Raw genomic sequence first — 14,661 nt, forward strand, 5'->3', positions numbered from 1 at the left:
TTCCATGAACTGCAAGTACCAAGATCTACAAATTTCTGAAATGTTAGGCAGAAAAATTCCCCTTTACACTAGTTCCAGTACCAACAATGAACATTGACGGAAATTTTAGGCAGAATTATACGCCTTTATAATAGTTCCAGTGCCAACAACTAGAAGTTCCTGGAATTATAGGTGAAAGTGCTGCTTTAGTTCCTGGAACTACAAGCACAGAGATGCCAAGTGTTCTGATTTTGTTATGCGTTATGATGTCTTTCGTTGGTACAGCAAAGTCGAAAATATTCCGGTTGCACATTAGGTTAACTTGGAGTTTGCTAGCAAGTGGCTATCACACGCTTGACCTATAAGTATGGCGGCTAGTAATTGGTTGACACAAGATTTGGACTCAATCAACCAGGCGCGGTTAGGTTTGTTGATGATGTCATCACATCTTCCTCATGTCTGACGACCGTTGCGGCTGGCTGCTAAACGTGGCTAAACACTGTGCACAACCGCTCCTCTTAAAGTTACTAATCATCGCCTCCATGGTGGTGAATAACCCACCATTCTGACAAGTATCGTATCAGTAAAGTAAGACGAGTAGTAATTAACAGGAGAAGACCATTAAGCCATCTGAAACAGCTTAGCTACCTTTAAATGTAGCCACGAAACACCATTATAAGTGCTTTTGGGTGCTAGGGTACACTTTTCACAAGACTGGCTGGAACGACGTAACAGTAAAGAAAAAACAATTATGAACAACAAATTGAGTCTCGAGACAGAAAATATACTGTAAGCCACAGCCACACACAGGACATTCCAAATGTGTCCAGAAATGAATTAATATGTAACGTTATCACATACGTCAACCAAGAGGAGGGGCCTCGAAGGGTAAAGTATAATAGTATTGGTGTATTAAATATTTATAATATCGGCTATCTTTGTTTGTTTGTTTGTCTGCATAATAGGGTGCTGAGGTCGGATTTTGACTTTTGAGATTACACTAAATGTTCTCAAAATTACATTCTTATTTTATTTTTTCATCAATTTAGCTTTGCTAAAGGACCATACAACCTGATATTTCTTTGTCATTGTGTAAATTAAACTGTCACTACATTATTGTGAATTTAACAATGAAGGTAATCCCAAGACATCATATTGAATAAATCAAAACTCAAATGAAAAAAGCTGTCAATATTTTGTCATTCAAAGAAAGAAAATATAATAAAAATATGAAGATAGAAATAAAATATTAGTGTTGTTCAGAGTCTTCTGGTGGCGTGTTTGTTTTTGGTGAGACGTTTCTGACAAAATCAAAATGGTTCTTCCTGTGAGGTGATAATAGGGTTTGGCTTCTCTGCAAGTACCAAGAACTAAATGTTTCTGAAATTTTAGGTGGAAATATGCGCCTTTACAGTAGTTCCAGTACCAACTGAAAGTTGCTTGAATTTTAGGCGAAAATGCTTATTTATTTCTGGAACTCCCAGAACAAAACATTCTGTAAATTTAGGTGGAAATGGAGCTTCAGTTCCAATAACCACAAGTACCAAGACCTAAAAGTTGTCTCTCCTCCTGCAGGGTTCGGCTCATTCGTGGAGAAGACAGTGATGCCGTACATCAGCACCACTCCGGCGCGCTACAAGAACCCATGCACAGGGAACCAGAACTGTACTAGCCCCTTCAGCTACAAGAATGTCCTGAAGCTGACCAACAAGGGTGACCAATTCAACCAGCTGGTCAGCCAGCAGCAGATCTCAGGAAACCTGGACTCTCCCGAGGGAGGCTTTGACGCAATCATGCAGGTGGCTGTGTGCGAGGAGCAGATCGGCTGGAGGAACGTCACTCGCCTCCTCGTCTTCTCCACGGACGCGGGATTCCACTTTGCCGGGGATGGAAAACTGGGTGGTATCGTACTCCCCAATGATGGGAAATGTCACCTGGAGAACAACATGTACACCATGAGTCACTACTACGTAAGACATCACTTGTTCTTACAGGAGCCAAGATTTTGTTTGTATTACTCCTAATATTTGAAAAACAGTAAGGGCTTCAACAATTGTTCAAATACCTCTAATAATTCAACTACAAAAAAAAAATAACATTCAACCAACTCTTCACTCTCGCTCGCTGACACCCATGTCACTCACCAGGCCAGGCCCTGCCTTTTAAAGGCATACACACTTAAAAGGCACAGATACAACAGTATAACGTGTGGATGGTGACCTCAAGTGGACAAAAATAATACCTGCACCTCACCATGTCCATCCATCCATCTACTAGGCCGCCGGCTGTGGCTCAGTAAGTAGAGCAGGTTGTGCGGTGACCGAAGAGTCACTGATTCGAATCCCGGCTACGACTGTCTGCAAGTGTTCTTGGGCAAGATGCTGAACCCTAATTTTCTCCCAGTGGCCACGGCAGCGCCTTGCATGGCAGCAATTGCCCATTGGTGTGTGAATGTGTGTGTGAGTGGGTGAATGTGAGGCTTTGTAAAGCGCTTTGGACACTGTGATGGCGTAGATAAAGCGCCACATAAGTGCAGACCATTTACCATTTTACTTCTGGTTATCCGAGGTCAGGTCGTGGGGGCAGCAGCTTAAGCGGGGAAGCCCAGACTTCCCTTTCCCCAGCTTATTCGTCCAGTTCTTCCGGAGGGATCCCATGGTGTTCCCAAGCCAACTGAGAGACATAGTCTCTCCACCTTGTCCTTGGTCGTTGCCAGGGGCCTTCTCACAGTGGGACGTGCCCAGAACAGCCCAGAACAGGGAGGTGTCCTGGAGTCATCCTAACGAGCTGCCCAAGCCACATCATCTGGTTCCTCTCGATGGGGAGGAGGAGCAGCTCGACTCTGAGCCCCTCCCGGATGATCGAGTGTCTGGATACCCTGCAGAGGAAACGCATTTCGGCCGCTTCTGTACGTGATCTTGTTATTTTCGGCCACGATCCACAGCTCAGGACCATAGATCGACCTTAGATTGACCGGAAAATCGAGAGCTCCATTTTCATCACTTCAGACGCTGCACCGATCCGCCTGTCGGTCTCCCTTTCTTCCCTCACTCTTGCACAAACAAGGGTTGGGAATCTCTGGCAGGAAGCTGACTCGAAACATATCTAGATAAACAGGTTACGATTGGATTAGAAAATGATATATTTGAGTGTGGGATGATACGGTACGGTTCAGTATGGGAGCGATACGATTATTCAATATGATTCGATTTGGTGCGGAAACAAGGCGATTGTTAACGTTTGTTCATGTAGACCTTAATCATAAAGAACCTTGAATTTACTTGACTTAACCCCATCCTATAAAATGACATTTGTCTAACCCTTTTTTCAAACATGTAGAAGACCACTTGTCTCTGAGACTTGCTTTATGGCACTGTAAAAAAATATATAATGTATAAAAACTATATAATAGATAAGAGCCAAGGGGTCTAGCACACAATTCCATTCAAGCTAGGAGTACCACTGCGCACTAGAGTGTTTTCTGACTCTGAACTTTAAGTCATGATGACTAGCTTAGTTCGATGAGCGTTTGGCTTCGAGAAATAGCTGGCTGTGTGTCCTCTTAGTAGTTTCTCCTTGGGGTCGCAAGGTACCAACACCGGAACGTATCAGTGGACTGAATGGGCTTGAGAAGAAGCATTAGTTTGCTGAGGTGTTTAGCCGATGGGAATTGCCGAGATGTACCTACCTTTGCCATAGTGTCTGCATGTTTACAATCTGCGGCGCACATTTTGCCACCTTGAGATAAGGTATGTAACGCTACGTTGCATTCAATATTTGCAACTGCCGGGAGAAATATAGTGTCTGTGAATGCTACTTTGCTATCGCTTAGACCACGAAAGTAGCTTAACTGCTGAAAATTTATTTGATATTGAAATAGTGACGCCACAGAGAAATGCAGTTAAACTAGTAGTGTTGGTAGTGCCCACCACTGCTGTTTTTGTTTGTAAGCGGAGCGTTACGTCCACAGCACAATGCGAGAGCTCTCGCGCTTGTTTTAAGAGATGAAAAATGTAAAGTCTCAGGCAACCTATTCCTAGCCTCGGGATATCCGGTCCACAGCCCCTGTAACCGATGTGTCTAAGGATTCCTGGCGGATTTTGTATCAATTATGGAGTCTGCTACTGGTACAGCCATCTCTCTCGCCTTTACGAACGGATATCCGATCGCATCGGTTTATCGTTCCCAACACTAGTACAGACCCCAAGATAGTTGAACTCTTCCACTTGGAGCAGGATCTCATTCCTGACCTGGAGTGGGCACTCCACACTCCTCTGCGAACCGCTCCAGTGATGGTTAGAGATCGTGGCTTGACAAAGCCAACAGAACCACATCATCTCCAAAAAGCAGAGATGCAATACTGTGGTCACCAATCTGGGCCCCCACAACGCCTCGGCTGCACCCAGAAATTCTGCCCATAAAGGTTATGAACATGTACATGTTATTGTGTTTAATGATGCAAAATAAATTTTGATCTGAGTACTCAAATAATTGATTGGATATTCGATAGAATACTCAATTCTAAAAAATATTTGATAACTGTAGCCCTACACCCAGAATCAGAATCATCTTTATTTGCCAAGTATGTCAAAAACACACAAGGAATTTGTCCCCAGCTGATTATCATAAAAAAGAGGGGTCTCACATAGACTAAGGAAGCAGTTTTGGTGCAGATGCAGAAAGTTCCTGGAACTTTAAGTGGGAAGTAGGGCCCTAGTTACAGGAGCTTCAAGTACCAACAACTAACAGTTCCTGCAACCTTACTTGGGAAATGTGGCTATAGTTCCAAGAACTACATTGGCTACTCTGTACCCCCAATGCCCCCCACCCCTCAGCTTCCTCCAACCTCTGTTGCAGGTTCCTAGATTCCATTCATTCCATCTCTGTCCCAGGGCACTGTACCCACCACTGTACACCTTCCTCAGTGTTGACACTCCTCCTTTTCCCTTTTGGCTCCCCCCGCTGTCACTAAATTGGTCTCCACAGCAAAGTCCTCCTCTCTTCCTACCCTCTGCCCCACCATGATGGACATTATCAACTGCTCCCTTCAATCTAGCACAGTTCCCTCCAGCTTCAAAACTACCTCAGTCATTCCTATCTTCAAACAGCCAGCCTTGGACCCAAATGACTTCAATAACTACCACCTGATTTCCAACCTTCCCTTCCTCAGCAAAATCTTGGAAAAATCCGTTGCTGCCCACCTCTGCCAGCACATGTCCAATTATGAGTTCTATGAGACCCTTCAATCTGGTTTCAGAATCCACCACAGCACAGAGACTGCCCTCATCAAAATAACAAATGACCTCCTCATCACTGCTCACACTGGCCAAATCAGCTCCTCATTCTCCTTGACCTCTCCACAGCCTTGGATAGTCTCCCACACCATTCTGCTCAACCACCTATCTCACCTCCTGGGCCTCAGTGGCACAGCCCTCTCCTGGTTCTCACCCTATCTCTCCCATTGACAGTTACACCTCCACCCCTGCCCAAGTTCAACATGGTGTCCCTCAAGGCTCTGTGCTTGCACCCCTCCTCTTCACTGTCTACATGCTCAACTTCCACTGCTCTACTGATGAGACTCAGCTGTACCTCTTCACCAGACCATCCACCCACCTTCACCCGCAAGGCCCTTGTCAACTGTCTCTGTGAAATAAAAACCTGAATGTTATCAAACCTTCTCAAACTCAACAGTAACAAGACTGAGGCTCCTACAGCAATGCTCTGGAAGGTCGTAATCTCCTCCTAGACATCGACGGCTATTCCATCTCTCCATCCACTGAACCTGTGTGTCACCATGGACTCTACTCTCTCCTTTAACTTCCACATCAAATCCATCACCAAATCCGCCTTTTTCCACTTGAAAAATATCTCCAGACTTCGTCTGTCACTTCCTGATTCTGATGCCGAGATGACCATCCACGCATTTGTCACATCCCGCCTGGACTACCGTAACGGAATCCTGTTCGGGCTACCCAGCAAAGCCCTGGACATGCTCCAGTATGCCTAAACCTCAGCAGCAAGGGTATCATCAATTCAATCAATCAAATTTTATTTATATAGCACTTTTCACACAAAGAAATGCAACCCAAAGTGCTTCACAGAGATAAAAACAGACAAAATAGCAGGAAACATACAAAAACCCACCCCTCCTATCCCCACATCTAAACACACACCAACTTAGCCCCTATTGACTAATATACCTGTTAGGGTAGGGTACTCACCTACACTAAGCCCTGGCACCACATAACTCCCACACTCATTCATCGCCACTGGCTCCTGGTGAAGTTCCGCATCACATACAAAATCCTGCTCTTCACCTACAAATTCCACCATACGCTTGCCCCCGGTACCTGTCATACCTCCTCCACGCAGACACCCCATCAGACCTGAGCTCTTCCAGCTCTGGTCTCTTTTCTATCCCCTGCACCCACCTGCAGACCTTTGCGGCCAGAGCCTTCAGCGTGGCAGCCCCACCCCTCTGGAACTCTCTCTCCTCTGAAATCCTCAGTGCCCTATCGCTGAATATTTTTAAACTCAAAACTCAACTGTTTCACACTTTTTTTTTTTTTTTAAAATGTTTAGTGTCCTTTGATCTGTTTTTTGTTTGTCCACTTTGTGTAAAGCGGCCTTTGGTTCTGTGAAAGGTGCTATATAAATCAAAGTTATTAATGTTATTATTGTTACTCTACATATAGTTATGCGGACTAGTGATGAGAAGCGGTACAGAGAATGATTGATGGCTGGATGGACTAACACCTTTGGATATGCACATTTTAAAGTTTTTTTTTTTTAAATAAATTGTATGTGTAGACCTAGCCTAGCATAGCCTGTATGCTAATATTGTTTATTGTTTGTCAGGACTACCCCTCCATCGCCCATTTAGTGCAGAAACTGAGCGACCACAACATCCAGACTATCTTTGCCGTCACAGAGGAATTCCAACCAGTTTACAAGGTGCCAACTAACAAGTGCATATATGTTTGTCACATTGAGTTATGTATTTACTTGTGGTAATTCACACAATCTTTTTGTGTACAGGAGCTGAAAAATCTGATTCCCAAATCGGCTGTGGGAACACTGTCATCCAATTCCAGCAACGTCATCAAACTCATCATTGACGCTTACAATGTGAGTGCACAGACTAACTCTCGAGCCACACATTATTCCTATTCCATTTATATGTGATTTATTCTCTTTGTGCAGTCTTTGTCGTCTGAAGTCATTCTGGAAAATGGCAGGCTTCCGGAAGGAGTTTCCATCTCCTACAAGTCCATCTGTAAGAACGGCGTGGAGGGTACCGGCGAAAACGGCAGGAAGTGCTCCAACATCTCCATCGGAGATGAGGTATGTGGGATATTACAGTGTTGTTATTCTGCACCCAAAAACTTGAATATTAGTATTGCGCCGATTTTCGATGATCCACTCCTTCCAAATTTCTCAAGTGATTCAACCCATTCCAACATATTCCCAAAATTCAGGATGTCCACATTCCAAAACTTCACACGTTTCTAAGAATTCCATATTTTCACCCAAAAAGAAACCCCATTTAAGTGAATGAGACATTCAACAAAAACATTTCCCATCCTAAATTAAATTTTTATTTAGAACATCTTGCCAACTATTTTCCACATTCCAAGAATTCCCCAAATTCTACACCAAATTCTACACTCACAGTTGCTAATTTTTGAAATAAAATTCCCACATATATATATATTACATATATACCTCCTTCAGTATTTCAAATCAAATCAAACTTTATTTACAGTATAAAGCAATTTTCATTTAGTGAAATGCACCTTTAAGTGCTTTACATTGTTAAAACCATTCCAATCCCGCCACGCATCCATATGCGCACGCGCGCACACACACACACACAGACACAGACACACAACCCAGGTGAGGAAAGGAAATACCATTTCAGGGATCTGTTTGCACCAAGAGCAGACAACAGACCGCGGCCACAAGACACCGGCATGCCAGGAGCCCCAGTGCAGTGGCGTAAGAGGAGCCACATATGGTGACTGAGGCTCCCTTGAGCAGTGTTGGGAAAGTTCATTTTCTACGTGAACTAATTCTAAGTTAAGTTCACCGTTACAAAAATGAACTAGTTCAGTTCATAATTCAAAATTTTGAACTAAATTCACTGTTCCAAAAAACAAAGTAGTTCATCCATTTTCTGAGCTGCTTCTCCTCACTAGGGTCGCGGGCGTGCTGGAGCCTATCCCAGCTGTCATCGGGCAGGAGGCGGGGTACACCCTGAACTGGTTGCCAGCCAATCGCAGGGCACATAGAAACAAACAACCATTCGCACTCACAGTCATGCCTACGTGACTGTCTCCAATTAATGCATGTTTTTGGGATGTGGGAGGAAACCGGAGTGCCCGGAGAAAACCCACGCAGGCACGGGGAGAGCATGCAAACTCCACACAGGCGAGGCCGGGGATTGAACCCGGGTCCTCAGAACTGTGAGGCTGACGCTCTAACCAGTCGACCACCGTGCCGCCACAAAGTAGTTCATTATTTTTTAATTTTTTTTTTTTCAATACTGTAAGTTGCTGACTGGGTATTACCCTCAAAATACTGGCATTTCCTTTCCCCATTGTTGCCTCCCATTCAGTCCACTCTAGTAGCCAGCTTCAGCTTTCACCCGACAATCTCAAGAACATGAGGAAAAACCTGTTGCTTGAATGGTCTTTTTATGAATGAAGAATTAAAGCAAAAACAGGACTTTTGTCCTTAATGTGCAAACAAAAATGCGATGGTGAAAAGACTGATAACATTGCATTCCAAGCAGATCTGGCTGACTATATTGACAAAATATTTGCTCTTATCTAGTCTTATATTACAGGGCTCTCTTCTTTTGCACTAGTAGCACTGAACTGCAACTGAAAAAGCTGGTCGCACCAGCACATGATTTGGTTGCACCATTTTTTTGAGGAGGTACAGCAGGACCATGGCATACCATAGTTTCGTATGAAGTGTAAGGATTGACTGTGACATGAAACGAGACCCCTGGAACCTTCATTTAAAAATTGCATTTTGTGTTCACTTGTGTTGTCTTTGACTAATATTTACAATTGTTTAATGATGGGAAACATTTAAGAGAAACAAACATGCAAAAAAAAAAAAGAAATCAGGACAGGGGCAAACACTTCCACACCACTGTGTGTGTGGTATATTTGGGGCCTGTGATTAATCAAAATCTAACAGTGTGATTAATCTGATTTTCAAAAATTATTGATTGACAGCCCTAATATTTTATTCTTATTTTAAAATTTTTGGACTGTGTATGACGTTGTCCTTGTGCTCCCAAGGTAACCTTCAAGATCTCCATTGAATCCCAGAAGTGTCCGTCGCACGGCAAGCCGGAGAGCATCAAGATTAAACCGCTGGGCTTCACCGAGGAGGTGGAGGTGGTCCTCAACTTCATCTGCGAGTGTCAGTGCTCGGCACAGGGAGAGCCCAACAGCAAAAAGTGTGACGATGGCCACGGCACCTTTGAGTGCGGTGCCTGCAAGTGAGTGAGGACGTGCTTTTTGGAGTTTGTCCTCATGTGGATTGGGGCTTGGACTGGGTGATTACAGTAAACCCCTGTTTATTATGGGGGATGTGTTCCAGACCGACCCGCAATAGCTGAAAATCTGCAATATAAAGAGACCATACCAAAAACCTTTTTAAAATAGTTTTACCCCTCCCACATGCTTTTAACTCACTTAAATTAATTAAAACACCATTTTAAAGTTTTCCTTAGTACCTGTTTGCACTCACTCACTGTCAGAAAATGGGAGAGTATCATATAACATCACTTTGCGGAAACAAAAAGAAGACTTGCTCTCAGTTTTCCAAAGATGTAAAGCGTGCTTGCTTCAGTTGTAATTTACTGTAGTAATGAGTAATAAGAGGATAAACATTGTATATTTAAAGACCAAAATGCTTAACTGAACCAAATAAAATTTTGTCAAACGAAAGCTGGTTAGCTTAATGGTAACGTATAATGAAAAATGCCAGAGACTGGCTAACAGAAAATAGCACAGATGTTACGATAATTACTAACCTTCAAACAACTGTTAATTTAACACATTCTCAGCCTCTTCTTTCTGCTCTTAATTATGCTGCATCTCTTCCAGTAAAGCTCAGTGCTGCCCGGCATGTGGTGCCACAACATCGTGCTATTCTGAAGTTGTGCAACTCTAAACTTGCCTGTATACTGTAAAAACCCATAAAAAAACGATCGGTTAAAAATCTGCGATATACCCATATCACAAAAGCTGAACTGCGAAAGGATGGGGAAGAGTGTAGTACCACAGGTTGTAGTAGAATGACAGCATAAGATTACATGAATCTGTTTTTTTCCACAGGTGCAACGAGGGTCGCATTGGGCGTCTGTGTGAGTGCAGCACGGACGAGGTTCGTACGGAGGATCTGGATGCCAACTGCCGCAAGGATAATGGCACAGACATCTGCAGCAACAACGGCGACTGCGTTTGTGGAACCTGCGAGTGCAAGAAAAGAGAGAACCCCGCTGAGATCTATAGCGGAAAGTACTGCGAGTGCGACAACTTCAACTGCGACCGCTCCAACAACAAGCTCTGCGGAGGTAGGCGTGATGGCCATGACATATCTATTAGGAGTCAACAATTCATTCATTATATCAATGTATCAATTTATAGTCCTACAACCCAACTGGATCGATCACTGTTGGCTTTCTTGCTGGAAATATATAAATAGAAATAATTTTAAAAGATAATCTATTGTATCGATACTAGGAAATAACGCTATTAATATGGGATTTAAGCACGGCAGATTTTATATGGATATATGTGTTTTTGGGGCACTTTTCATGGAATTGAATCGAGTCATATTGTACATCTGTGACCCGGAAATACGTAAGTTGCATTGCGCCACAGCACCAGTAAACAATAGCGTACAATTCTGAAACTGGCAGACTTCGTCAAATGGAAACTATTTTTGGACACATTGTTCACTCCCAACGGACCGTTTTATTCGATATCCGTTATTCCTTCATTTTATTGAGGTTCTACTGTATTTATTTCACAGTCACACTGGTTGAATTTTTGGCGAAAAAGTTACTGAATTGATTACAAGCCACTGAATCGTTAAGATCGTATTGTTCTTCTAGATGAATCAATATCGTCCTTTAATAGAATCAGCAACCACAAATCATGATATGAATTGAATCATTGTTAAAACAAAGCTTGATACCTAGTATCTATCTGTTTATTCATTTTTCATCCTTGAACATTTTTTGCCGCTTGTGGAATTTGTTCGATATAATTCAGTCTTTCAGTTGTTCATTTCAAACTACTAAAAGGTACACACACACACTACTAGGGGGCACTATAATACATAGGCATACTACACGTGTATTTGATGATGAAAGAGACTGTTGCATCTTAGCTGAAGAATATTGAGTATTGTTCTATGTACATGTATTTCTACTACTTGTGTTCAAATATAACTTGTTTCAAGGTTTCTAATCACTGTGATATCAATGCGGGTTTGATTAGCCTGTCTATCGCGTTTTGCATTGGGTGTTAGCATGGAGCTTAGTGGACATTCGTAAGACAAAGTTAATGTGGTTTGGTAAAGTACAGTTATTCTCTTATTTTTACTGTAGTTTGACAGTAAACATCAACTGGAAGTGTCAAATAATTTAGCGCTTGTAACTCTTGCTTGCAACTCAAGACAAAAAACAGGTCGAGCGACAACTCAACGAATTTATAAATCAGGTCACTCCAAAGTCGAGGTACCACTGTATATAAGTTTGTGTTGAGTGGTTATATGCGTGTGTGTTGTCAGGCCACGGTCGTTGCGAGTGTCGCGTGTGCGTTTGTGAAAACAACTACACGGGCAGCGCGTGCGACTGCTCCCTGGACACCTCCACCTGCCTGGCCAAGAATGGACAGATCTGCAATGGACGAGGAACCTGCGAGTGTGGAGTCTGCAAATGTACTAACCCCAAGTTCCAGGGACCCACTTGCGAGATCTGCCCCACCTGCCCCGGGGTCTGTGCGGAGCACAAGTCAGTACAAACCAAGCAATAATGAAATTAGGGCCTTACCGATTTGGATTTTTTTTAGGCAATTCTGATATTTGAGAGAATAAAATTCCAATAACTGATTAATCGACCAATTCATTTAAAAAATATATATAATGGGTACAGTGTCCGACTGGGTAGCACATCTGCTTTACAGTTCTGGGAACCTGAGTTCAAATCCGGCCTCGCCTGTATGGAGTTTGCATTTTCTCCCCTGCGTGGGTTTTCTCCGGGTACTCCGGTTTCCTCCAACATCCCCAAAACGTGCATGGTAGGTTAATTGAAGACTCTAAATTGCCCGTAGTTGTGAATGTGAGTCGAATCGTTGTTTGTTTATATGTGCCCTGTGATTGGATGGCGACCAGTTCAGGGTGTCCCGAGCCTCTCACGCTGGGATAGGCTCCAGCACACCCGCAACCCTAGTGAGGATAAGCGGTACAGAAAATGAATGAATAAAATATTATTATATTATATTATATTATTTTTCCGTCCCTTAACGCTTACAACAATAAAGGTATGAAGTACAGGCTGAACATTTAATTTTTTATTTTTTTTTACAATACAGTGTCCTTTAGTATTTGTTTAACTTTACAACAGAGAAAAAAAATCAGCAAAAATCGGCCAATTTTGGACAATTAAAAGAATAAACCAACGTTTTTTAATGTCATTATCTTTTATGGTCTAATGTGTAAATGACGTGTAATGCCTGGATCAGACTACAAGACAAATTTAGTCTTTCACGATTGCACTATGTCAGACTACTGCCATCAAATCTTGACAGACAGTGGCGACACTACACGACATGTCTTCCGATACCACCGCATCCAGTCTTTTACAACCACAATTCCAATGAAGTTGGGACGTTGTGTTAGACATAAATAAAAATAGAATACAATGATTTGCAAATCATGTTTAACCTATATTTAATTGAATACACTACAAAGACAAGATATTTAATGTTCAAATTGATAAACTTTGTTTTTAGCAAATAATCATTAACTTAGAATTTTATGGCTGCAACACGTTCCAAAAAAGATGGGACAAAATGAGGAAAAACGTGTGGTGGTCGTCACTGGTACTCGGGAGAGGATGTTCATTCATGAATTGCTTGAGGTATGTTCACGTACTTTTAATATGATACGGCTCACGAGCAGGCAACAAAATGTTATGTAGCCTAGCAAGCTAGTGCTAGCGGTTGTACGTAAACATGCTGGCATTCTGTTAAATCATGCTCTAAAGCTTCTATAAACATTGGTTTGTCCACATGAATAAATGTTGACAACGGGGTGCAAGTATGTTGACAACGACAAGCACGGGAGGCGATGCACCGGACACAATATACAATCCTATTGGTCGACATCAAGATGCGCTGTCGGAAAGTTGCCGTTGACATGCCACACTACACGGAAGATCTCCCCAAAAAATCAAACATGCTAGACTTTTCATTTTGGCGTCGTAAGGCCAAATCGTGGATTTCATACTACAAGAAGTTATGTCTTTGCCAACAAAATATGTTGGGCCCGATCTGGGAAATCGGCTGGGATAGCTAATCGGGCCAATATAGGGGCTGTAGTCTGATCTAGGCATAAAATTAAAATAAAAATCAACAACAAATCTGCCAATTTGGTTGATTAAATAGGCCCTAATTACAATTATAGTTAATATGGGAGAAATGACTCACTATTTTGTTAAAAAAATTATTCTTAAATTTACCATTTTATTCTTACAATATCACAACTTTGGTCTTGTAAAATGGCCACTTAATTTTTTTTTCTAAGGATAGCCGAACATAATTTTGGGAAATTTGCTATTTTTAAAATAAAATTTCAATCTTCTAAATTAACATTTATTCTTGCACTAGAGATTATTTATGTATGCCTGTGAATGTTCTCATTCATCCAGGCCATTTCATACTCAGGGCACTGAATCGATCTCCACTTGACTGTTCTGGTTGTCTTAGATGATGTTTCCCCTCTCAGGCTTCATCAAATTAAAATTCTGCACAGGGAAGACAGATTGTTTGAAAGAGGAGTGAGAGAGTCCATCTACAGTGGGTACGGAAAGCATTCAGACCCCTTAAATCTTTCACTCTTTTTTTATATTCAGGCCATTTGCTAAAATCATTTAAGTTATTTTTTTTTCCACATTAATGTACACACGGCACCCCAGATTGACAGAAGAAAATGGAATTTTTGAAATTTTTGCTGATTTATTAAAAAAGAAAAACTGAAATATCACACAGCCATCAGTATTCAGACCCCTTGCTCAGTATTTAGTAGACGCACCCTTTTGAGCTAATACAGCCATGAGTCTTTTTGGGAATGTTGCCACGAGTTTTTCACACCTGGATTTGGGATCAATGCCATTCCTCCTTGCAGATCCTCTCCAGTTCTGTCAGGTTGGATGGTGAACGTTGGTGGGCAGCCATTTCAGGTCTTTCCAGAGATGCTCAATTGGGTTTAAGTCAGGGCTCTGGCTGGGCCATTCAAGAACAGTCACAGAGTTGTTCTGAAGCCACTCCTTCGGTATTTTAGTTGTGTGCTTAGGGTCAATGTCTTGTTTAAAGGTGAACCTTTGGCCCAGTCTGAGGTCCTGAGGACTCTGGAGAAGGTTTTCATCCAGGA

At 42.3% G+C, this 14,661-nt stretch overlaps 1 protein-coding gene across 1 annotated transcript in view; it reads left to right on the forward strand.

Annotated features, from left to right (window-relative positions):
* LOC133411366 (integrin beta-1-like) overlaps positions 1–14,661 on the forward strand; it is a 46,701-nt gene that overhangs the window by 23,464 nt on the left and 8,576 nt on the right. Inside the window, exons 6-12 of the mRNA XM_061693675.1 lie at positions 1,555–1,949; positions 6,838–6,933; positions 7,018–7,107; positions 7,183–7,323; positions 9,294–9,496; positions 10,338–10,576; positions 11,800–12,022. Coding sequence (XP_061549659.1) covers positions 1,555–1,949; positions 6,838–6,933; positions 7,018–7,107; positions 7,183–7,323; positions 9,294–9,496; positions 10,338–10,576; positions 11,800–12,022 — 1,387 coding nt within the window. The remainder of the gene's footprint in view (positions 1–1,554; positions 1,950–6,837; positions 6,934–7,017; positions 7,108–7,182; positions 7,324–9,293; positions 9,497–10,337; positions 10,577–11,799; positions 12,023–14,661) is intronic.

Source organism: Phycodurus eques, chromosome 13 (genome assembly GCF_024500275.1).
Source record: "Phycodurus eques isolate BA_2022a chromosome 13, UOR_Pequ_1.1, whole genome shotgun sequence".
Lineage (NCBI taxonomy): Eukaryota > Metazoa > Chordata > Actinopteri > Syngnathiformes > Syngnathidae > Phycodurus > Phycodurus eques.